This window comes from Haliotis rufescens, unplaced genomic scaffold, assembly GCF_023055435.1.
Source record: "Haliotis rufescens isolate VD_foot unplaced genomic scaffold, xgHalRufe1.0.p SCAF_18, whole genome shotgun sequence".
Lineage (NCBI taxonomy): Eukaryota > Metazoa > Mollusca > Gastropoda > Lepetellida > Haliotidae > Haliotis > Haliotis rufescens.
In genome coordinates this window covers 26,053,990-26,079,396 of record NW_025963868.1, presented here as the reverse complement: position 1 = coordinate 26,079,396, position 25,407 = coordinate 26,053,990, and the positions used below count along the sequence as shown (strand labels likewise).

General features: G+C 41.5%; 2 protein-coding genes across 2 annotated transcripts; both read right to left on the bottom strand.

The window, feature by feature from the left end:
* Positions 1 to 2,456: 2,456 nt before the first annotated feature.
* On the bottom strand, positions 2,457 to 10,561 carry LOC124133034 (protein PIF-like). Its single transcript, XM_048398486.1, has 10 exons — positions 10,540 to 10,561; positions 9,806 to 9,880; positions 8,125 to 8,229; positions 7,587 to 7,760; positions 6,486 to 6,677; positions 5,155 to 5,310; positions 4,665 to 5,047; positions 4,135 to 4,264; positions 3,533 to 3,624; positions 2,457 to 2,640 (listed from the first exon to the last, which is right to left on the bottom strand). Exons 2-10 carry the CDS (start codon positions 9,870 to 9,872, stop codon positions 2,608 to 2,610), a joined length of 1,332 nt encoding a protein of 443 aa, XP_048254443.1. The 5' UTR covers positions 9,873 to 9,880; positions 10,540 to 10,561; the 3' UTR covers positions 2,457 to 2,607.
* Positions 10,562 to 15,567: 5,006 nt separating this feature from the next.
* Positions 15,568 to 23,724, bottom strand: LOC124133032 (protein PIF-like). The gene is made up of 10 exons (XM_048398485.1): positions 23,703 to 23,724; positions 22,971 to 23,045; positions 21,292 to 21,396; positions 20,754 to 20,927; positions 19,637 to 19,828; positions 18,306 to 18,461; positions 17,816 to 18,198; positions 17,106 to 17,235; positions 16,510 to 16,601; positions 15,568 to 15,759 (listed from the first exon to the last, which is right to left on the bottom strand). The coding sequence occupies exons 2-10, from the start codon at positions 23,035 to 23,037 to the stop codon at positions 15,727 to 15,729; spliced, it is 1,332 nt and encodes a 443-aa protein (XP_048254442.1). The 5' UTR covers positions 23,038 to 23,045; positions 23,703 to 23,724; the 3' UTR covers positions 15,568 to 15,726.
* Positions 23,725 to 25,407: the final 1,683 nt, after the last annotated feature.

The window sequence follows — 25,407 nt, the reverse complement described above, 5'->3', positions numbered from 1 at the left end:
CTGCAGACATGTTTGGCTAGTCTATCATTGCAAGGAGTGGTGCTGCAGACATGTAGGGCTAGTCTATCATTGCAAGGAGTGTTGCTGTGGACCTGTCGGAAGAGTCTGTCATTGCAAGGAGTGTTGCTGCAGACATGTGGGGCTAGTCTATCATTGCAAGGAGTGTTGCTGTAGACCTGTCGGAAGAGTCTGTCATTGCAAGGAGTGGTGCTGCAGACATGTTGGGCTAGTCTATCATTGCAAGGAGTGGTGCTGCAGACATGTTGGGCTAAGCTATTATTGCAAGGAGGGCTGCTGCGGACATGTTGGATTAGTCTGTTATTGTAAGGAGCGTTGCTTCATCCCTATTAGAATAGCCTATCATTGCAAGAAGTGTTTGGATGTTCAAGTCAAACTGTCTCTTGAAAATAACAACTAAAAAAGCAACTATCAATTGGGAGGGTTCTAATACCTCATTACTGTCTTCAACACAGAACATTTATTAGTGTCTGGATCCAGGGGAAACTGTTGAAAGTTGTCGTGTCCAGTCACATTCCAAAGCTGTTGAAATATGAGTGAATGACTGACTATTGTTTTATGCTGTTAGCAATAGTGCAGCAAAATCACGGCGGGGGACACAAGAAATGTGCTTTACACATTTTACCCAGGTGGGGAATCGAACCCGCGTCTTCGCCGTGACGAGAGAACGCTTTAATCACTCAGCTACCCCGCCGCTTCGGTTGTAAGATGAAACGTGAAGTATTAATAAGATGGCATGTTGGCTTTCATACATGTTTTGTTGTGGTATCTGTTCACATGTCGCGTATAAATTTCATTCAATTTATAGGAGGCACGGGTGGCCCAGTCGTCTAAGGCGCCGCGATTCGCTGTGCAGAGTTGCATCCCTATGAAACCTATGATTGTAGGTTCGAATCCCGGTTCGCCCTAATTATGTTTCTAGGTTTGTCAGCACCATACCCGTGCTCGTAGGTTTCACCGAAGTGGTAAACGTCTGAAACCTGCACACCTTTCACATTAAGCTGACACGCCGCGATATAACTGGAATACTGTTAAAAGCAGCGTTAGACCCAACTCACTCACTAACTCATTCAATTTATATATGGCTGTGTAAATGGAGAGTTTCGACCGTAGGTTTTGATGTTTGTACTTTGACTGGTATTGTCATCCTGTCGGCTGGTTAGTTTATAACTGAATGCTATTCTTGCGTTAGGTGGTACTTTGTCAGTGCACGTTGTAAACATCTGAGACCTGCATGACTTCGGTATTTCCTCCTACAACAAGTTGACATTGCTTGAAATAATTGAAACACTGCTCAAAGCAGATTCTAACCCAGCATTCCCACAGTGTATTTTCAATATTTTCTTGTGTTCTATGACCGCCTCCGTGGTCTAGTGGTAGAGCGTCCGCCCAGAGAGCGGAAGATCAGGGGTTCGATCCCCGGCCGCGTCATACCAAAAGACGTTCAAAGAAGGTACTTGTTGTTACCATGTCTGGCGCTCGGCATTAAGGGGCTAAAACAAGGACTGGTCGGCTCGGATTCCGTATACTGTGTCTGAGTGGGGTATTCATGTTAAACTGCGGCATGGTATCTCAGTGAGCTAGCACTATAAATCGGCTTCAGTCCGGACTAGTACAAGCAGCCACACACGCACACACACGTGCATTCACGTCGCTTTATAAGTGCAATAATCTTGGACGCGACGTTAAACCTCATTTCATCTCACCTCTTGTGTTCTATTGTATATTCAAGACTATTAATGTGACCTAACCCATATGTAGGCTTTCATTAACTTTGATATTATTTAAACTGAAAATGCTGTAAAAAGTGACACCCACTGTGGTACTTATTACAAATCATATAACGTTGGTTGCGGAGAGGAGTTGGATGGGTGAGCGTGCTCGGCAACATGATCTCTAAAAGGGTTTTGATCCTGCCCCACACTGTAATAGTTACGTTCCTAAGGTTTTGTGATAAGACCCTCAATTGAAAAAAGACTTTCTATCACAAAGAAATGTGTTTAATATCAATTAAATTGACATCTACCCGCAACACAATCTTGTCTACTTTCAATGAACGTAGTATTCATTGACAGTGATGAAGGTCTTATAGCCTTTCAGCTTCATGAAAATATTATGTTTTGGTGATACCCGTTTATTTCAAATGTGACATCCATTCCCCTTTTCCATTCAAGAATAGGTCTTAGCAATCTTATGTTTATGAATAATACTCAACTATTTAACGTTAGTGTTTTGTTCATTCCCCACGCTTTAAATTAAGTAAAAAATGTATACAGTATTTTACACGATAAAGGCAATCATAAGATCGCGGAAGGCATCTCAACTTAACGTGGTCATTGATTTATTGATGTCATTTTTCTTAAAAATTAGAAACGTTTTTTACAACAGTACAGTTGCGTTTCATATAAATACATGCGCAAAAAACATTTGTTTTATGAAGAACATAGTTTATTCGTAAAACATAAATAATACAAAACAATAGCAAATAAATACAAATTAAAAAATCTCAGAAAGTCGTTGTCCGTCATGTTGCATATATCGAACAACATTGTAAGTCGTTCCTGTCTGGATGTCGACACTGCTTCAAGTTCAGACGCCCATGCCGCAACTGCGAATTCCGGTCTGAAAGCAAGATCATTAACATACTAAAAACATTGTTCTGAGATATATATATAGCGTCAAACAAGGAGTATAAGTATTTATGTTAAAAGTGAGTGAGTGAGTGAGTGAGTGAGTGAGTGAGTGAGTGAGTGAGTGAGTGAGTGAGTGAGCGAGCGAGCGTGGGTGAGTGGGTGAGTGAGTGAGTGAGTGAGTGAGTGAGTGAGTGAGTGAGTTATGCTTAACGTCACATCGGCAATATTTAAGCCATATCGTGACGAGAAGTTATCCATTATTTATACATGTATTTAAACAAAATAAAAACCTGTCATCGATTGACAGTAAAATAACTAGAATATCACAGATTTATATTTAAAACTAGCATACAACCATAAAAAGATATCACTAAATGAAACAGTACAAGATATAAAAAAAAGGCTATAGATCGCCAGCATCAGAAGGTAGATGACCATGCTGGGGTCCATAGGGACTTACAGTACTTTTACTTTCTGTGTTAAGAGACACATGAAAACACACTGCATGTACAGGGAAATAGGCATCACTTTGGTGAGTGAGTGAGTGAATGATCATGTGTGACCACCGCTGTTTTCAGTGAGTCAGGCACACCAGAAATGGCAAATCGTGCGCAAAAAATTGAAATCAGTAGCAAAAAAGAAACTTTACTTGAAAACTTAACAGGCTTAGAAACTCAGAAAAAACATATCAGCGAAATACGTGAATTGAGAAACAAGAAAAATACTTTAAAGACCTTTTAATTATTTACAGAAGCAAAATATTGTCAAATCACGTCAGTCACATTGTCAGTGACATCGAGAAATGGGTTGTGTTGTTCACTTGGGAGTTATTTCAACAAAATAACAACATTGAAAATGTAACGAAAGATGTAAATACGTACCCTGAAGATGGATCCAACAAACCCAGAGAATCCTTGACTGGTGCAGTCTCCACTCCCGATCTGCAGAGCTGCGTTCTTCCTTGTGATGGTGGCTGAGAGGTTGAAATAATAATTGCAATAACACCCGACTTAAACTCAAGACAACGTTCTTCTAGAGACAGAATACGTTTTCGATCGCCCCCTCAACACATTCCATTATATCCTCTGATTGTAGTGAGTGAGTGAGTGAGTTTGGTTCTACGCCGCTTTTAGCAATATTCCAGCAATATCACGGCGGGGGTCACCATAAAAGGGCTTCACACATTGTACCCATGTCGGGAATCAGCCCCGGTCTTCGTCGTGACGAGCGAACGCTTTAACCACTAGGCTACCCGACCGCCCCCTCTGATTGTAACCGAAGACAAATTATAACTAATGTTAGTTTACAAGAGATATTTTAGTGCATCCATCATGTCCCCGATACAACACACACCCATTAAATGGACGGCCTTTAAGTGGATTTTTATTTTATTCCTTGTCAGCAAGAGATCCACTCAAGAATTCAAATTTTGGTCTGTGCCACTGTGAATAACTTATTTTCATGAATTCAAAGTCGTACTCACTTGTGGCAGGCATGACGTCCGTGGCGGAGGTGAGAGACATGTCGGTGTCGTCGTCGAACAGGGTGTAGGAGTAGGTGCTGCTGTTGCTGCGAGTTGGGTACTTGACTTCAACCCTTACTCTGGTGGTTTTCTGGGTACAAATATACCAGCCAATTATTATTATTCGTCTTAACAAAATTATATGTGCATTACTGTCAACAAGAAATACAGGTTATTAAATACTTAATTGAAAAACACAGGTAGTGGTAGAATTAGCTCCACATGTAAGGTCGCAGTGAAGCTTAAAGAACGTTTTTCGAAGACACGTGGGGGACATTTCCATATTTGACGAATTCGAATCAATGACAAAATTTATGTCAGATGCAACTTCCTATTTTGAACTGTACCACATATTCCCATGTTTGTTAAGGTTAACACTTGACTCGCCATTGCATGTGTTTATGACTCTTTGAACAATAGTTTCGTATGATTGTGGTAATGCTTTGTCGCTTTTATGTATTATCATAATATTTTAATAAAGAAATTATTACGTCGATCGTCAAGGTGGAGTTGATCTCGACGACGGAGTTGCCAGTTTGAAGGGTGAAGGTCACGTCCATGATGGAGGCGTTGCCAGGGACGTCGTTGACGTAGAGCATGAAGGAAGGTCCGTTCTCGTCACACTTGCCGTTCTGGAGGACAATCTGGTCGTTGATGGGAGAGGAAGGGTTGACAGAGAAGACGGTGTCGATTTCCAGATTGGAGCCATACGTGACACCAGCCAGAGCGAAAACCGCCAGACTACTGGAACCTGAAAACACTGCCTGGTTGCCAAGGGCGACGTTGTTGACTTGGATCCAGGCGTCGTTGGTGGAGTTGTCAATGAATGCGGTGGTGGCGTTGTCGTAGTAGATGTCAGCCATCATAGGGCACACTGGAATGCATAATTCCGGGAATGAGGGAAGGTGGTGTTCGAAAAAGAAACTCATTTATGCATACAGTTTGTAGTAAGACAATAAGAAGATTGGCTTTGACACCTACGTGGAGATGATGGAACATTCACGACGTCGTGACAGCCGCAGGTGACGTTGTTGAAGTTGGTGCCGGGGGGACAGTCCCTCCTGATGAGACCAAACCCGGTAACTGTTTCCATGTAAAACTCGGGGCCGTCGCTAGAGGGCGCAAACTCACATGGATCTGTGTGATGGTAAAGAGAATTAACATAACAGCTCTTCGTTTATCTAAGCTTTGTTTCGGAAGATGAATTTAAAAAAAATGTACACTTTATATTGTAATAAAATAAGTCTGGATTTGACTGTATAAATGTCAATTTACCTCTTATAATGCAACTGTAACATTACCTGTAAGTATACGCCTTGACAGGAGTATATTGATGTGAATTTACCTGCTGTGTAATTAGCCAAGGCAGGTGTATATAAATGTGAAATTATCTGCTGTGTAATTAGCTGGAACAGGAGTACATTGATGTGAATATACCTGCTTTGTAATTAGCCTGGACAGGAGTATATTAATGTGAATTTACCTGCTGTGTAATTAGCCTGGGCAGGAGTATATTAATGTGAATTTACCTGCTGTGTAATTAGCCGGAACAGGAGTACATTGATGTTAATTTACCTGCTGTGTAATGAGCCAAGGCAGGAGTACATTTATGTGAATTTACCTGCTGTGTAATTAGCCTGGACATGAGCATATCAACATGAATTTACCTGCTGTGTAATTAGCCTAGGCCAGGAGTATATTAACATGAATTTACCTGCTGTGTAATCAACCTGAGCAGGAGTATATTAATGTGAATTTACCTGCTGTGTAATTAGCCTTGACAGGAGTATATTAACATGAATTTATCTGCTGTGTAATTAGCTTGGACAGGAGTATATTAACATGAATTTACCTGCTGTGTAATTAGCCTCGACAGGAGTATATTAATGTGAATTTACCTGCTGTGTAATTTGCCTCGACAGGAGTATATTAACATGAATTTACCTGCTGTGTAATTAACCTGGACAGGAGTATATTAATGTGAATTTACCTGCTGTGTTATTAGCCAGGGCAAGAGTATATTAATGTGAATTTACCTGCAGTGTAATTAGCCTGGACAGGAGTATATTAACGTGAATTTACCTGCTGTGTTATTAGCCAGGGCAAGAGTATATTAATGTGAATTTACCTGCAGTGTAATTAGCCTGGACAGGAGTATATTAACGTGAATTTACCTGCTGTGTTATTAGCCAGGGCAAGAGTATATTAATGTGAATGTACCTGCAGTGTAATTAGCCTGTGCAGAAGTATATTAATGTGAATTTACCTGCTGTGTAATTAGCCTGTGCAGAAGTATATTAATGTGAATTTACCTGCTGTGTAATTAGCCTGGACAGGAGGACAGGTGTCAGCACATGACCCACTGACACACCCCGAACCATCCACGAAGGTGTTGTTGACAGGGCAACACATGGCACGGGGTACCCCACCCTGACACTGCCAGTAGGAGTTGCACATGAGGGGGTAGGGCAGCTCGACGCCGTCAGCCTGTCCACTGCACTTGTCTGGGGAAAAACAGATACAAGGAATCATCAGTATGAAGTTTATATATACAGAAACACATTGACCACTGTTGGGGGATAAAATGATTTATTTCTCTTTCTGGAATAACAATGAAAAAGGTCACCTGTAAGAACTAACTACACGTGAAGAGGACTGACTCGCTGGGGAAGACGTATATTGATGCTCGTGTATTGGTTTGTCTGCTACAGATTCAAGTATACACAGACCTCATTATGTGGTCATTGAGAAGGCATTTAGAGGTTGGGAGAACATGAATACATTACACTTTTTGGATATGGATAGCATCTTATTTGATTCTTTGTAAGACGTTTCAGAGCTACTTCCTGCTCCTTCATCATTCACCTGACCAAGGAGGAAGAAGTACCTCTCAAACTTCCTTCAAAGAATCAAAGAAGTTGCTGTCCATGAGAAAGTGTCATGTATTCGTCTTATTATGTGGATGACATATTGCTGACTGTGGCGTTCAACCATTTACTCAATCACCCACCCTAATATGGCTTAACATATGACCTCTGGATCCAGAAGAAGGGGTCGTATCTCTTGCCAAGGTATTTACTAAAGAAATATGATATAAGAGTCACTGTTGTTAATACGCGTTGGTGATGGTTACAGCGCGTTGCTATTATTGATGCTTTAACCAATATAAATTGCAGTTAACTACGGATATAACGAACTCAAAGGGACCACTAATTTTAGTTCGTTATAACCGTAGTTCGTTATAAGCATATATATATATATATATATATATATATATATATATATAAACAGCAAATAGTCGGGACAGAAAAGTAAGTTCGCTATATCCGTCAGTTCGTTATAAGCGTATTCGTTATATATAGTTTACTGTATGTATAAAGCTTATAAATGTTAATGGTTTCTGTTGTACTTACTGCAGTTGCCGTTCCTTGGTGTCACACACGCCTTGATGACGTCACTCCACACTGTGCCGTAGCTACAATACTGCACCTTGGGTATTGTGACGTCACACTGGACAAAGCGACTGCAGTCCCCTGGCAGGGCGCGGAACCCGACCCCCAGCAGGAAGTCCAGCATGCTGCATATAGCTGAAGGTCAAGGACGTCAAAGATCAGGTGACATGTCTATCAAACCGTGTCTATCAAACCTTGTCTATTTTCCACAAAATATTTGTCCCTCGTGATATGTTAGCAAGCATATTTGATCGAACTGAGTATTTACATTTAGTAATTAGTAAATGATTTAGACATAATCTTCACGAAAGTATTTTATCAAGAACACTTTCCCATAAACTGTTATCATTTTTGTTGCATTCAAGTTAAATTCGTATGTCAGTGTTTATTTTGTAAAAAAGGGCAATGTTGTGAAAACCTTTAAGGTTTGAGTTTAGTTTAGTAATATCGGCTGTGATCAGCACTATGTTCTGAAAGCCTCCCTGCTGATGGTACTCACTGGTGCAGGTGGCTCCATCTCCTTGATACCCAGGATCACACACACAGGTGGAGTTGGCGCAGTTGGCGTTGACGCCGCAGTCGGTGCTGTTCGTGCAAGCAGCAGCTGCAGAAGAAGGTCACTATAAAACAAAACTGTGATCATATGATAGACCAGTGTGGCGGTTCTACTTTTTGTTGAAAGTGAAAATTCCTGGTCAAGTCCCTGAATGAGCTCCTTGTACACGTCTTTGAGTGGCTTAAGTTCAACACGGCTTTGAACAGTGGTAACACAGCCACATTGATATGTGGGGTTGTAATGCTTGGCTAATTATCACAGCGTATGTCGTCGACGTGGACAACTGCTCATGCTATCAGCCACTGGCTCTGCCACACCAGAATTATTTACATGCTGAATTGATAGAAATTGGATGCTGCTGAATGTGGCGTTGGAGAGTGAGTATGGTTTAACGCCAGTCTAGCAATATTCCAGGAATACACACATTCACACATTGTACCAATGCGGTGCTGTTCACACAGGCGGCAGCTGAAAGGAGTTATGTTTAGATCTGTATGTGAGACCTCTCTTACCCAGCCAAGTCACGAAGGCAGCAACGAAGGTTATCCGAAACTTTGTACTCCATTATAAGGAAGAAGACATTGATAAAGTATTTCTCTCATTTTGTCCCAGCCATTTTAGACCGCCTCCGTGGTCTAGTGGCAGGATAATGGAAAGTACGGGGTTCGATCCCAGGCCGCGTCATACCAAAAGACGTTAAAAGATAGTACTTGTTGTTGAGATGTCTGGCGCTCGGCATTAAGGGGCTAAAACAAGGACTGGTCGGCTCGGAGTCAGTATACTGTGTCTGAGTGGGGTATTCATGTTAAACTGCGGCATGGTATCTCATTGAGCTAGCACTATAAATCGGCATCAGTCCGAACTAGTACAAGCAGCAACAAACACACACACACACGTGCATGCACGTCGCTATATAAGTGCAATTATCTTGGACGCGACGTTCAAGCCAATTTCACCTCACCTCACCTCACCTCACCTCACCTCACCTCACCTTGATTAAATGTTGTTTGATCATTGCTACAAAATCACGGCCTGAGCAAAGATTTTAAAAAGTTTTAAGGTAGACATGATCAGGAAGTTTTCATATTTTGTGCATCAGTGACAGGAAGTATGTCCTTTACAGTTCCCCATTTTGACCTGTACCATACGTTCCCGTGTTATTTCAGGTGAGTGAGTGAGTGAGTTTGGTTTTACGCCGCTTTTATTCCAGCAATATCACGGCGGGGGACACCAGAAATGGGCTTCACACATTGTACCCATGTCGGGAATCGAACCCGGGTCTTCGGAGTGACGAGCGAACGCTTTAACCACTAGGCCACCCGACCGCCCTATTTCAGGTGAACAATTGACTTGACTTTGCATGTATTTGTAGCGGGTGCCACTGGATATGGGGCTGGATATGCTCACCTTTTCGCCAACACCTGGTACCATCACTATCTAATAGTGATTCATAAACACATGATCATGGTATAGTCTGAACGGTTAAATCGAGTCTGCTCTCGGCAAATATTTCTTATGAATATATGAAGGTTTTTTTTCGCTTTTCTATCAGATGAACACTTGAATTGCCTTTTGATGTTTCCTGTGACTATGGACATTGTTTGTATCGCTTTTATGTACATACCCTCTGTCTGCATGACCATGACAACAAGCATGACCGTCGCTACACCACAAAACGTATCCAGTGCCATGTTGATATCTGTATGGACAATTCATCACGATAAGTTAATAAGTAACAGATATTCTTTCCGTTTCTCAGCACAATCTCTTTCTAGATGTTCCATACCTATTGGCAATATAGAAACTAGTCTATGTTGCACTGCTTTTATAACATGCATATATGAGTGGGTTCAACGCCGCTTCAAACAGTATTCCAGTTATATCACGGCGTGTCAGCTTGATGTAGGTTGCGTGAGTGAGTGGGTATGGATTTACGCTGCTTTTAGCAATGTTCCAGCAATATCACGACGGGGGACACCAGAAATGGGTTTCACACATTGTACCCATGTAGAGAATCGAACCGGGGTCTTCGGCGTGACGAGCGAAAGCTTTAACCACTACCCGACCGCCCCTGATGTGGGAGGAAGTGATACAGATGATTTCCAGATTAACAGGGTCCGGAAAAACGAGGTTGCACTGGCCTTGTAAATAAGTAATTCGTCCTAACAGACAATAAATAGTATTGATGCCATGTTGTTCAATGCATGTTATAAGACTCATATTTGCATCCAACTGCAGATACAGATCTAGAGGTTGCTAATTTGCAACTTCAAAAACAATTTGTGAGGTAAGCGGTACAAACGTACAAAGTCACTTGAAGTTATTTTTACAAAAATATAAAAATCCAATTCTACTTACAAGTTGGTAGACCTTGTGTGAAGACGGGGTATCAGTTACTGGCGAGGTGACCAATGCGCCATCTTATATACTGACCAGTGGTCAACAAGCGTTACGTCATTATCTAATCATATATCTGTAACATTGGCCACGGGGAAACATGCATGGACAATCGCACCCCGGAGTCACGACACACTGGTAGTTGCAGTCGCCGTTGCCGACGGGGGTGATGCTAATCAGGTCGATTATGGATCAGGTTAGCCAGATTGGTTACCCATTGCCGCACAATAACATTGCGATTAAGATTCGTATTTTGGTATGTCATAACGTCTAGCAATATCACACTAGCATCAATCTATTGCATAGCTCTGCATAACTTTATTGTGGGAATACACTAGTATTCTCTTTACTATTGATTTTCACACAGCGTGAGTTTGTAGGACACGATTAGACAAACATCTAATCTCTATCTTAATAAAAATATAATAAAAGGGAGCCCAGTGACTCTCTTCAGTAATCTAGACTTGCCAAACATTATAGACTTGCATGGGCTGTATTTGATACATATTTATATCAGGGTCTGTAAGACAGACTAGGGCAGGATAGGCTTACCCTTTTCGCGAACACATGGTGTTCCTACTCATTTTCCGTCATTAATTCATCTAATTTTCACCGCAATTTTGCCTTTTACGCCGAAGGAAATCTTCCAAATGGCTACCACAGAACGTTTTGAAAGCTTTACATAGGCCTTAAAATACATAACGTTCGTACTACCTAATTAAGTATATGCATTTGACGTTCTGGATGAATGTTGCACTGAACAAAAAGAGAAACTATAAGAAATACTGGATTGCCAGAGTATGTTTCTTCAGAATGTTTGTGTGTTGAGACTGGATTAGAATCCCTTATTGAGAGGTTGGTTGGTTGGTTGGTTTGTTGTTTAACGCCGCACTCAGCAATATCCCAGCTATAAGACGGCGGTCTGTAAATAATCGAGTCTGGACCAGACAATCCAGTGATTGATATCGTGAGCATCAATCCACGCATTTGGGATCGATGACATGCATCAACCAAGTCCCCGAGCCTGACCACCCGATCCCGTTAGTCGCCTTTTACGACAAGCATAGTCACCTTTTACGGCAAGCATGGGTTGCTGAAGACCTATTCTGCCCCGGAATCGTCACGGGTCCCTTATTGAGAAGAAGAGAATAACGAAGTAATGTTTATCCTATCAAATATACCATGATATAGCATGTCATATCTGTCACACATTCTACCCATTGGGATTGCATTTGCATGCAATCTTAGAATTTCAAAACTATTTCATTTCCACCAACCCGTGCCAAATATCAGCCATTTTCGCCATCGTCAACAAGACTTTGAGATGATACAGTGAGTGAGTATGGTTTTAATCAGCTTTCAGCATTATTCCAGCAATATCACGGCGGGGGACACCAATATGGGCTTCACACATTGTACCCATGTCGGGAATCGAACCCGGGTCTTTGGCGTGACGAGCGAACGCTTTAACAACTAGGCTACCCGACCGCCCCTTGGGATGATACAGCAATACACAAACGAAACAATGAAACGATCGCAAAATATAAATCAACGTGGAAACAGAATTTGCAAGCATTGTTTATATATAATTGCCTATTATACTGATCATTGGATTGTCTGGTCCAGATGCGATTGTTTACAGGGCGCCGTCTTGTGGTAGGAGTACTGCCCTTTAATGCAAATTGCGTTAGTGGGAGGTTCTTCTGATAGACCATGTTCAAGTTCTTCGGTAACATCTGGTGTCATCACTGATTTTCAGTCATCCATTCATATCAATGTCATCACGAGTTTACCTTTTACGCCCAATGGAATCTCTTGCGGTAGAAAATCGAGCTGCTAGCGTTGCTGTTTCCTACAGATGGAGATTATTCATACCACAGTTGCGCTACTGATTAAGATAGTAGCTTTATTATATGTCTTGGAAGTTAGAAAATTTCATTCAGTAATTGTGTGTCACTCTGTGGGAACCTTTGTTTATTATTTGTCCTTTTCATGAACGACCCGTAAACATCCGGGGTAGAGTAGGTCTTTAGCAACCCATGCTTGTCGTAAGAGGCGACTAGCGGGATCGGGTGGTCAGGCTCGCTGTCTTACTTGGTTGATGCATGTCATCGTATCCCAATTACTGGATTGTCTAGATCTGGTCCGGATTCGATTATTTTTCAGACCGCCGTCATATAGCTGGAATATTGCTGAGTGCGGCGTTAAAAAACAAACAATCAAATCTATTTCACGAACAATCGCAAGCTCAACACTGCATGTATATGGTTGATTCATAGAATTATAGATTTTGATAACATCTTCATGAGACGAGCAAGGTTACCGTACGTCGTAATACATGGATTTTTCGGTACACGTTTTCAAAATGGCAGATACGATCAACTTCAACGAGAGAAGGTTCCCAAAACGTTGTCACTTGTGGCGACCTAAAGGTGAAGATAAAAAATAAGCACTGATGTAGATTGCCGCAGAATGCTGATGACTGCCAGTGTCAGTCTAGAGACGGAATCCATAGCTTTTAGTGTCTATTTCTTGGTCGGCTAAGATGGGTCGAAGTGAATGTATTCAATCAATACACCCAGAAAAATATATTCTTGCAATGTATATTAAAACCCCGAAAGCGGATTTAAAGAGTCGCAGTAATCATAAACAAAGATTTAAACAAATTATAAACAAATTCCCAGGTCTTCCTCGTGAATATCAAAGGCGCCCGCAATGTTCAGTTTTCGCGTTTCCATGTTTATTTCATTGCAAGGAGTGTTGCTGTAGACATGTTGGGCTAGTCTATCATTGCAAGAAGGGTTGCTGCAGACATGTTGGACTAGTCTGTTATTGTAAGGAGCGTTGTTTCATCCCTATTAGAATAGCCTATCATTTTCAAGAAGTGTTTGGATGTTCAAGTCAAATTGTCTCTGGAAAATAACAACTTAAAAGGCAACTATAAATTGGGAGGGTTCTAATACCTCATTACTGTTACTGTTTAACGTGGAAATACCCCAGTCTTCAACACAGAACATTAGTGTCTGGATCCAGGGGAAACTGTTGAAAGTTGTCGTGTCCAGTCACATTCCCAAGCTGTTGAAATATGAGTGAATGACTGATTATTGTTTTATGCTGTTAGCAATAGTACAGCAAAATCACGGCGGGGGACACCAGAAATATGCTTTACACATTTTACCCATGAGGGGAATCGAACCCGCGTCTTTGTCGTGACGAGAGAACGCTTTAATCACTCAGCTACCCCGCCGCTCCGGTTGTAAGATGAAACGAGAAGTATTAATAAGATGGCATGTTGTGGTATCTGTTCACATGGCGCGTATGTATTTCATTCAGTTTATAGGGGCCACGGGTTGCCCAGTCGTCTAAGGCGCCGCGATTGGCTGTGCAGAGTTGCGTCCCTTGGGTACGCCAGAAACCTATGATTGTGGGTTCGATTCCCGGTTCGCCCCGATTATGTTTCTAGGTTTGTCAGCACCATACCCGTGTTCGTGGGTTTCACCGAACTGGTAAACGTCTGAAACCTGCATCACTTCGGGCTTTCCTTTCACATTAAGCTGACACGCCGCGATATAACTGGAATACTTTTAAAAGCGGCGTTAAACCCAACTCACTCACTCACTCATTCAATTTATATATGGTTGTGTAAATGGTTTAGAGTTTCAACCGTAGGTTTTGATGTTTGTACTTTGACTGGTATTGTCATCCTGTCGGCTGGTTAGTTTATAACTGAATGCTATCCTTGCGTTAGGTGGTACTTTGTCAGTGCACGTTGTAAACATCTGAGACCTGCATGACTTCGGTATTTCCTCCCACAACAAGTTGACATTGCTTGAAATAATCGAAACACTGCTCAAAGCAGATTCTAACCCAGCATTCCCACAGTGTATTTTCCATATTTTCTTGTGTTCTATGACCGCCTCCGTGGTCTACTGGTAGAGCGTCCGCCCGGAGAGCTGAAGGTCTTGGGTTCGATCCCCGGCCGCGTCATACCAAAAGACGTTCAAAGATGGTACTTGTTACACTGTCTGGCGCTCGGCATTAAGGGGCTAAAACAAGGACTGGTCGGCTCGGAGTCAGTATTCTGTGTCTGAGTGGGGTATTCATGTTAAACTGCGGCATGGTATCTCAGTGAGCTAGCACTAAAAATCAGCATCAGTCCGGACTAGTACAAGCAGCCACACACACACACGTGCATTCACGTCGCTATATAAGTGCAATAATCTTGGACGCGACGTTAAACCCCATTCCACCTCACCTCTTGTGTTCTATTGTATATTCAAGACTATTAATGTGACCTAACCTATATGTAGGATTTCATTAACTTTAATATTATTAAAACTGAAAATGCTTTAAATAGTGACACCCACTGTGGTACTTATTCCAAATCATATAACGTGGTTGCGGAGAGGAGTTGGATGGGTGAGCGTGCTCGGCAACATGACCTCTAAAAGGTTCCAGGTTTTTGGTCCTGCCCCACACTGTAATAGTTACGTTCCTAAGGTTTTGTGATAAGACCCTCAATTGAAAAAAGACTTTCTGTCACAAGGAAATGTGTTTAATATCAATTAAATTGACATCTACCCGCAACACAATCTTGTCTACTTTCAATGAACGTAGTATTCATTGACAGTGCTGATCATGAAGGTCTTGTAGTCTTTCAGCTTCATGAAAATATTATGTTTTGGTGATACCCGTTTATTTCATATGTGACCTCCATTCCCCTTTTCCATTCAAGAATTGGTCTTAGCAATCTTATGTTTATGTATAATACTCAACTATTTATAGTTAGTGCTTTGTTCATTCCCCACGCTTTAAATTAAGTAAAAAATGTATACAGTATTTTACACGATAAAGGCAATCATTAGATCGCGGAAGGCATCTCAACTTAACGTGGTCATTGATTTATTGATGTCATTTATCTAAAAAATTAGAAACGTTTTGTGACAGCACAGTTGCGTTTCATATAAATACATGTGCAACAAACATTTGTTTTATGAAGAACATAATTTATTCGTAAAACATAAATAATACAAAACAATAGCAAATAAATACAAATTAAAAAATCTCAGAAAGTCGTTGTACGTCACGTTGCATATATCGAACAACATTGTAAGTCGTTCCTGTCTGGATGTCGACACTGCTTCAAGTTCAGACGCCCATGCCACAACTGCGAATTCCGGTCTGAAAGTAAGATCGTTAACATACTAAAAACATTGTTATGAGATATATATATAGCGGCAAACAAGGAGTATAAGTATTGATGTTAAGAGTGAGTGAGTGAGTGCTTTACGTCACATCAGCAGTATTTCACCCCTATATGTAGAAGTTATATGTAACATTATTTATACATATATTTAAACTAAATAAAATCATCGCTGGACAGTAAAATTACTAGAATATCACAGATTTATATTTAAAACTAGCATACAACCATAAAAAGATATCACTAAATGAAACAGTACAATATAAAAAAAGGCTATAGATCGCCAGCATCAGAAGATAGATCACCATGCTGGGGTCAATAGGGACTTACAGTACTTTTGCTACCTGTGTTAAGAGGCACATGCACAGGGAAATAGGCAACACTTTGGTGAGTAAGTGAGTGAATGTGTGACCAACGCTATTTCCGGTGAGTCAGGCACACTGGAAATGGCAAATTTGTGTGCAAAAAGTTGAAATCAGTTCAAAAACGAAACCTTATTTGAAAACTCAACAGGCTTAGAAACTCAAAAAAACATATCAGCGAAATACGTAAATTGAAAAACAAGAAAATACTTTAAAGACCTTATAATTATTCACAGAAGCAAAATATTGTCACATCATGTCAGTCACATTGTCAGTGACATCGAGCAATGCGTTGTGTTGTTCACCTGGGAGTTATTTCAACAAAATAACAACATGGAAAATGTAACGAAACGTGTAAATACGTACCCTGAAGATGGATCCAACAAACCCAGAGAATCCTTGACTGGTGCAGTCTCCACTCCCGATCTGTAGAGCTGCGTTCTTCCTTGTGATGGTGGCTACAAGGTTGAAATAATAATGGCAATAACACCCGACTTAAACTCAAGACAACATTCTGCTAGAGACGTTTTCGATCGCCCCCTCAACACATTCCATTATATCCTCTGATTGGAGTGAGTGAGTGATTGAGTTTGGTTCTACGCCGCTTTTAGCAATATTCCAGCCATATATCGGCGGGGGTCGCCAGAAATGGGCTTCACACATTGTACCCATGTCGGGAATCGAACATCGGTCTTCGGCGTGACGAGCGAACGCTTTAACCACTAGGCTACCCGACCGCCCCCTCTGATTGTAAGCGAAGACAAATTATAACTAATGTTAGTTTACAACAGATATTTTAGTGCATCCATCATGTCCCCGATACAACACACACCCATTAAATGGACGGCCTTTAAGTGGATTTTTATTTTATTCCTTGTCAGCAAGAGATCCACTCAAGAATTCACATTTTGGTCTGTGCCACTGTGAATAACTTATTTTCATGAATTCAAAGTCGTACTCACTTGTGACAGGCATGACGTCCGTGACGGAGGTGAGAGACATGTCGGTGTCGTCGTCGAACAGGGTGTAGGAGTAGGTGCTGCTGTTGCTGCGAGTTGGGTACTTGACTTCAACCCTTACTCTGGTGGTTTTCTGTGTACAAATATACCAGCCAATTATTATTATTCGTCTTAACCAAATTATATGTGCATTACTGTCCCCAAGAAATACATGTTATTAGTGAGTGAGTGAGTGAGTTTGGTTTTACGCCGCTTTTAGCAATATTCCAGCAATATCACGGCGGGGGACACCAGAAATGGGCTTCACACATTGTACCCATGTCGGGAATCGAACCCGGATCTTCGGCGTGACGAGCGAACGCTTTAACCACTATGCTACCCGACCGCCCATCATGTTATTAAATACTTAATTGAAAACACAGGTAGTGGTAGAATTAGCTCAACATGTAAGGTCGCAGTGAAGCTTAAAGAACGTTTTTCGAAGACACGTGGGGGACATTTCCATATTTGACGAATTCGAATCAATGACAAAATTTATGTCTGATGCAACTTCCTATTTTGAATTGTACCACATATTCCCATGTTTGTTCAGGTGAACACTTGACTCGCCATTGCATGTGTTTATGACTCTTTCAACAAAAGTTTCGTATGATTGTGGAAATGCTTTGTCGCTTTTATGTATTATCATAATATTTTAATAAAGAAATTCTTACGTCGACCGTCAAGGTGGAGTTGATTTCGACGACGGAGTTGCCAGTTTGAAGGGTGAAGGTCACGTCCATGATGGAGCCGTTGCCAGGGACGTCGTTGACGTAGAGCATGAAGGAAGGACCGTTCTCGTCACACTTGCCGTTCTGGAGGACAATCTGGTCGTTGATGGGAGAGGAAGGGTTGACAGAGAAGACGGTGTCGATTTCCAGATTGGAGCCATACGTGACACCAGCCAGAGCGAAAACCGCCAGACTACTGGAACCTGAAAACACTGCCTGGTTGCCAAGGGCGACGTTGTTGACTTGGATCCAGGCGTCGTTGGTGGAGTTGTCAATGAATGCGGTGGTGGCGTTGTCGTAGTAGATGTCAGCCATCATAGGGCACACTGGAATGCATAATTCCGGGAATGAGGGAAGGTGGTGTTCGAAAAAGAAACTCATTTATGCATACAGTTTGTAGTAAGACAATAAGAAGATTGGCTTTGACACCTACGTGGAGATGATGGAACATTCACGACGTCGTGACAGCCGCAGGTGACGTTGTTGAAGTTAGTGCCGGGGGGACAGTCCCTCCTGATGAGACCAAACCCGGTAACTGTTTCCATGTAAAACTCGGGGCCGTCGCTAGAGGGCGCAAACTCACATGGATCTGTGTGATGGTAAAGAGAATTAACATAACAGCTCTTCGTTTATCTAAGCTTTGTTTCGGAAGATGAATTTAAAAAAAATGTACACTTTATATTGTAATAAAATAAGTCTGGATTTGACTGTATAAATGTCAATTTACCTCTTATAATGCAACTGTAACATTACCTGTAAGTATACGCCTTGACAGGAGTATATTGATGTGAATTTACCTGGTGTGTAATTAGCCAAGGCAGGTGTATATAAATGTGAAATTATCTGCTGTGTAATTAGCTGGAACAGGAGTACATTGATGTGAATATACCTGCTTTGTAATTAGCCTGGACAGGAGTATATTAATGTGAATTTACCTGCTGTGTAATTAGCCTGGGCAGGAGTATATTAATGTGAATTTACCTGCTGTGTAATTAGCCGGAACAGGAGTACATTGATGTTAATTTACCTGCTGTGTAATGAGCCAAGGCAGGAGTACATTTATGTGAATTTACCTGCTGTGTAATTAGCCTGGACATGAGCATATCAACATGAATTTACCTGCTGTGTAATTAGCCTAGGCCAGGAGTATATTAACATGAATTTACCTGCTGTGTAATCAACCTGAGCAGGAGTATATTAATGTGAATTTACCTGCTGTGTAATTAGCCTTGACAGGAGTATATTAACATGAATTTATCTGCTGTGTAATTAGCTTGGACAGGAGTATATTAACATGAATTTACCTGCTGTGTAATTAGCCTCGACAGGAGTATATTTACGTGAATTTACCTGCTGTGTAATTTGCCTGGACAGGAGTATATTAACATGAATTTACCTGCTGTGTAATTAACCTGGACAGGAGTATATTCATGTGAATTTACCTGCTGTGTTATTAGCCAGGGCAAGAGTATATTAATGTGAATTTACCTGCAGTGTAATTAGCCTGGACAGGAGTATATTAACGTGAATTTACCTGCTGTGTTATTAGCCAGGGCAAGAGTATATTAATGTGAATTTACCTGCAGTGTAATTAGCCTGGACAGGAGTAAATTAACGTGAATTTACCTGCTGTGTTATTAGCCAGGGCAAGAGTATATTAATGTGAATGTACCTGCAGTGTAATTAGCCTGTGCAGAAGTATATTAATGTGAATTTACCTGCTGTGTAATTAGCCTGTGCAGAAGTATATTAATGTGAATTTACCTGCTGTGTAATTAGCCTGGACAGGAGGACAGGTGTCAGCACATGACCCACTGACACACCCCGAACCATCCACGAAGGTGTTGTTGACAGGGCAACACATGGCACGGGGTACCCCACCCTGACACTGCCAGTAGGAGTTGCACATGAGGGGGTAGGGCAGCTCGACGCCGTCAGCCTGTCCACTGCACTTGTCTGGGGAAAAACAGATACAAGGAATCATCAGTATGAAGTTTATATATACAGAAACACATTGACCACTGTTGGGGGATAAAATGATTTATTTCTCTTTCTGGAATAACAATGAAAAAGGTCACCTGTAAGAACTAACTACACGTGAAGAGGACTGACTCGCTGGGGAAGACGTATATTGATGCTCGTGTATTGGTTTGTCTGCTACAGATTCAAGTATACACAGACCTCATTAAGTGGTCATTGAGAAGGCATTTAGAGGTTGGGAGAACATGAATACATTACACTTTTTGGATATGGATAGCATCTTATTTGATTCTTTGTAAGACGTTTCAGAGCTACTTCCTGCTCCTTCATCATTCACCTGACCAAGGAGGAAGAAGTACCTCTCAAACTTCCTTCAAAGAATCAAAGAAGTTGCTGTCCATGAGAAAGTGTCATGTATTCGTCTTATTATGTGGATGACATATTGCTGACTGTGGCGTTCAACCATTTACTCAATCACCCACCCTAATATGGCTTAACATATGACCTCTGGATCCAGAAGAAGGGGTCGTATCTCTTGCCAAGGTATTTACTAAAGAAATATGATATAAGAGTCACTGTTGTTAATACGCGTTGGTGATGGTTACAGCGCGTTGCTATTATTGATGCTTTAACCAATATAAATTGCAGTTAACTACGGATATAACGAACTCAAAGGGACCACTAATTTTAGTTCGTTATAACCGTAGTTCGTTATAAGCATATATATATATATATATATATATATATATATATATATATATATATATATATATATACAGCAAATAGTCGGGACAGAAAAGTAAGTTCGCTATATCCGTCAGTTCGTTATAAGCGTATTCGTTATATATAGTTTACTGTATGTATAAAGCTTATAAATGTTAATGGTTTCTGTTGTACTTACTGCAGTTGCCGTTCCTTGGTGTCACACACGCCTTGATGACGTCACTCCACACTGTGCCGTAGCTACAATACTGCACCTTGGGTATTGTGACGTCACACTGGACAAAGCGACTGCAGTCCCCTGGCAGGGCGCGGAACCCGACCCCCAGCAGGAAGTCCAGCATGCTGCATATAGCTGAAGGTCAAGGACGTCAAAGATCAGGTGACATGTCTATCAAACCGTGTCTATCAAACCTTGTCTATTTTCCACAAAATATTTGTCCCTCGTGATATGTTAGCAAGCATATTTGATCGAACTGAGTATTTACATTTAGTAATTAGTAAATGATTTAGACATAATCTTCACGAAAGTATTTTATCAAGAACACTTTCCCATAAACTGTTATCATTTTTGTTGCATTCAAGTTAAATTCGTATGTCAGTGTTTATTTTGTAAAAAAGGGCAATGTTGTGAAAACCTTTAAGGTTTGAGTTTAGTTTAGTAATAACGGCTGTGATCAGCACTATGTTCTGAAAGCCTCCCTGCTGATGGTACTCACTGGTGCAGGTGGCGCCATCTCCTTGATACCCAGGATCACACACACAGGTGGAGTTGGCGCAGTTGGCGTTGACGCCGCAGTCGGTGCTGTTCGTGCAAGCAGCAGCTGGAGAAGAAGGTCACTATAAAACAAAACTGTGATCATATGATAGACCAGTGTGGCGGTTCTACTTTTTGTTGAAAGTGAAAATTCCTGGTCAAGTCCCTGAATGAGCTCCTTGTACACGTCTTTGAGTGGCTTAAGTTCAACACGGCTTTGAACAGTGGTAACACAGCCACATTGATATGTGGGGATGTGATGCTTGGCTAATTATCACAGCGTATGTCGTCGACGTGGACAACTGCTCATGCTATCAGCCACTGGCTCTGCCAAACCAGAATTATTTACATGCTGAATTGATAGACATTGGATGCTGCTGAATGTGGCGTTGGAGAGTGAGTATGGTTTAACGCCAGTCTAGCAATATTCCAGGAATACACACATTCACACATTGTACCAATGCGGTGCTGTTCACGCAGGCGGCAGCTGAAAGGAGTTATGTTTAGATCTGTATGTGAGACCTCTCTTACCCAGCCAAGTCACGAAGGCAGCAACGAAGGTTATCCGAAACTTTGTACTCCATTATAAGGAAGAAGACATTGATAAAGTATTTCTCTCATTTTGTCCCAGCCATTTTAGACCGCCTCCGTGGTCTAGTGGCAGGATAATGGAAAGTACGGGATTCGATCCCAGGCCGCGTCATACCAAAAGACGTTAAAAAGATAGTACTTGTTGTTGAGATATCTGGCGCTCGGCATTAAGGGGCTAAAACAAGGACTGGTCGGTTTGGAGTCAGTATACTGTGTCTGAGTGGGGTATTCATGTTAAACTGCGGCATGGTATCTCATTGAGCTAGCACTATAAATCGGCATCAGTCCGAACTAGTACAAGCAGCAACAAACACACACACACACACGTGCATGCACGTCGCTATATAAGTGCAAGTATCTTGGACGCGACGTTCAAGCCAATTTCACCTCACCTCACCTCACCTCACCTCACCTCACCTTGATTAAATGTTGTTTGATCATTCCTACAACATCACGGCCTGAGCAAAGATTTTAAAAAGTTTTAAGGTAGACATGATCAGGAAGTTTTCATATTTTGTGCATCAGTGACAGGAAGTATGTCCTTTACAGTTCCCCATTTTGACCTGTACCATACGTTCCCGTGTTATTTCAGGTGAGTGAGTGAGTGAGTTTGGTTTTACGCCGCTTTTATTCCAGCAATATCACGGCGGGGGACACCAGAAATGGGCTTCACACATTGTACCCATGTCGGGAATCGAACCCGGGTCTTCGGAGTGACGAGCGAACGCTTTAACCACTAGGCCACCCGACCGCCCTATTTCAGGTGAACAATTGACTTGACTTTGCATGTATTTGTAGCGGGTGCCACTGGATATGGGGCTGGATATGCTCACCTTTTCGCCAACACCTGGTACCATCACTATCTAATAGTGATTCATAAACACATGATCATGGTATAGTCTGAACGGTTAAATCGAGTCTGCTCTCGGCAAATATTTCTTATGAATATATGAAGGTTTTTTTTCGCTTTTCTATCAGATGAACACTTGAATTGCCTTTTGATGTTTCCTGTGACTATGGACATTGTTTGTATCGCTTTTATATACATACCCTCTGTCTGCATGACCATGACAACAAGCATGACCGTCGCTACACCACAAAACGTATCCAGTGCCATGTTGATATCTGTATGGACAATTCATCACGATAAGTTAATAAGTAACAGATATTCTTTCCGTTTCTCAGCACAATCTCTTTCTAGATGTTCCATACCTATTGGCAATATAGAAACTAGTCTATGTTGCACTGCTTTTATAACATGCATATATGAGTGGGTTCAACGCCGCTTCAAACAGTATTCCAGTTATATCACGGCGTGTCAGCTTGATGTAGGTTGAGTGAGTGAGTGGGTATGGATTTACGCTGCTTTTAGCAATGTTCCAGCAATATCACGACGGGGGACACCAGAAATGGGTTTCACACATTGTACCCATGTAGAGAATCGAACCGGGGTCTTCGGCGTGACGAGCGAAAGCTTTAACCACTACCCGACCGCCCCTGATGTGGGAGGAAGTGATACAGATGATTTCGGAAAAAAGGGTCCGGAAAAACGAGGTTGCACTGGCCTTGTAAATAAGTAATTCGTCCGAACAGACAATAAATAGTATTGATGCCATGTTGTTCAATGCATGTTATAAGACTCATATTTGCATCCAACTGCAGATACAGATCTAGAGGTTGCTAATTTGCAACTTCAAAAACAATTTGTGAGGTAAGCGGTACAAACGTACAAAGTCACTTGAAGTTATTTTTACAAAAATATAAAAATCCAATTCTACTTACAAGTTGGTAGACCTTGTGTGAAGACGGGGTATCAGTTACTGACGAGGTGACCAATGCGCCATCTTATATACTGACCAGTGGTCAACAAGCGTTACGTCATTATCTAATCATATATCTGTAACATTGGCCACGGGGAAACATGCATGGACAATCGCACCCCGGAGTCACGACACACTGGTAGTTGCAGTCGCCGTTGCCGACGGGGGTGATGCTAATCAGGTCGATTATGGATCAGGTTAGCCAGATTGGTTACCCATTGCCGCACAATAACATTGCGATTAAGATTCGTATTTTGGTATGTCATAACGTCTAGCAATATCACACTAGCATCAATCTATTGCATAGCTCTGCATAACTTTATTGTGGGAATACACTAGTATTCTCTTTACTATTGATTTTCACACAGCGTGAGTTTGTAGGACACGATTAGACAAACATCTAATCTCTATCTTAATAAAAATATAATAAAAGGGAGCCCAGTGACTCTCTTCAGTAATCTAGACATGCCAAACATTATAGACTTGCATGGGCTGTATTTGATACATATTTATATCAGGGTCTGTAAGACAGACTAGGGCAGGATAGGCTTACCCTTTTCGCGAACACATCGTGTTCCTACTCATTTTCCGTCATTAATTCATCTAATTTTCACCGCAATTTTGCCTTTTACGCCGAAGGAAATCTTCCAAATGGCTACCACAGAACGTTTTGAAAGCTTTACATAGGCCTTAAAATACATAACGTTCGTACTACCTAATTAAGTATATGCATTTGACGTTCTGGATGAATGTTGCACTGAACAAAAAGAGAAACTATAAGAAATACTGGATTGCCAGAGTATGTTTCTTCAGAATGTTTGTGTGTTGAGACTGGATTAGAATCCCTTATTGAGAGGTTGGTTGGTTGGTTGGTTTGTTGTTTAACGCCGCACTCAGCAATATCCCAGCTATATGACGGCGGTCTGTAAATAATCGAGTCTGGACCAGACAATACAGTGATTGATATCGTGAGCATCAATCCACGCATTTGGGATCGATGACATGCATCAACCAAGTCCCCGAGCCTGACCACCCGATCCCGTTAGTCGCCTTTTACGACAAGCATAGTCACCTTTTACGGCAAGCATGGGTTGCTGAAGACCTATTCTGCCCCGGAATCGTCACGGGTCCCTTATTGAGAAGAAGAGAATAACGAAGTAATGTTTATCCTATCAAATATACCATGATATAGCATTTCATATCTGTCACACATTCTACCCATTGGGATTGCATTTGCATGCAATCTTAGAATTTCAAAACTATTTCATTTCCACCAACCCGTGCCAAATATCAGCCATTTTCGCCATCGTCAACAAGACTTTGAGATGATACAGTGAGTGAGTATGGTTTTAATCAGCTTTCAGCATTATTCCAGCAATATCACGGCGGGGGACACCAATATGGGCTTCACACATTGTACCCATGTCGGGAATCGAACCCGGGTCTTTGGCGTGACGAGCGAACGCTTTAACAACTAGGCTACCCGACCGCCCCTTGGGATGATACAGCAATACACAAACGAAACAATGAAACGATCGCAAAATATAAATCAACGTGGAAACAGAATTTGCAAGCATTGTTTATATATAATTGCCTATTATACTGATCATTGGATTGTCTGGTCCAGATGCGATTGTTTACAGGGCTCCGTCTTGTGGTAGGAGTAC

Coding starts and splice junctions, on each gene's coding strand:
- LOC124133032 (XM_048398485.1), bottom strand. CDS start 23,037: ATGGCACTGGATACGTTTTGTGGTGTAGCGACGGTCATGCTTGTTGTC. Junction 18,462..19,636: donor CCAGGCTAATTACACAGCAG/GTAAATTCACAT, acceptor ACCATCACACAG/ATCCATGTGAGTTTGCGCCC. Junction 16,602..17,105: donor GGACGTCATGCCTGTCACAA/GTGAGTACGACT, acceptor TCAACCTTGTAG/CCACCATCACAAGGAAGAAC.
- LOC124133034 (XM_048398486.1), bottom strand. CDS start 9,872: ATGGCACTGGATACGTTTTGTGGTGTAGCGACGGTCATGCTTGTTGTC. Junction 7,761..8,124: donor AGATGGAGCCACCTGCACCA/GTGAGTACCATC, acceptor CTTGACCTTCAG/CTATATGCAGCATGCTGGAC. Junction 2,641..3,532: donor TTGTTGGATCCATCTTCAGG/GTACGTATTTAC, acceptor TCTTGCTTTCAG/ACCGGAATTCGCAGTTGCGG.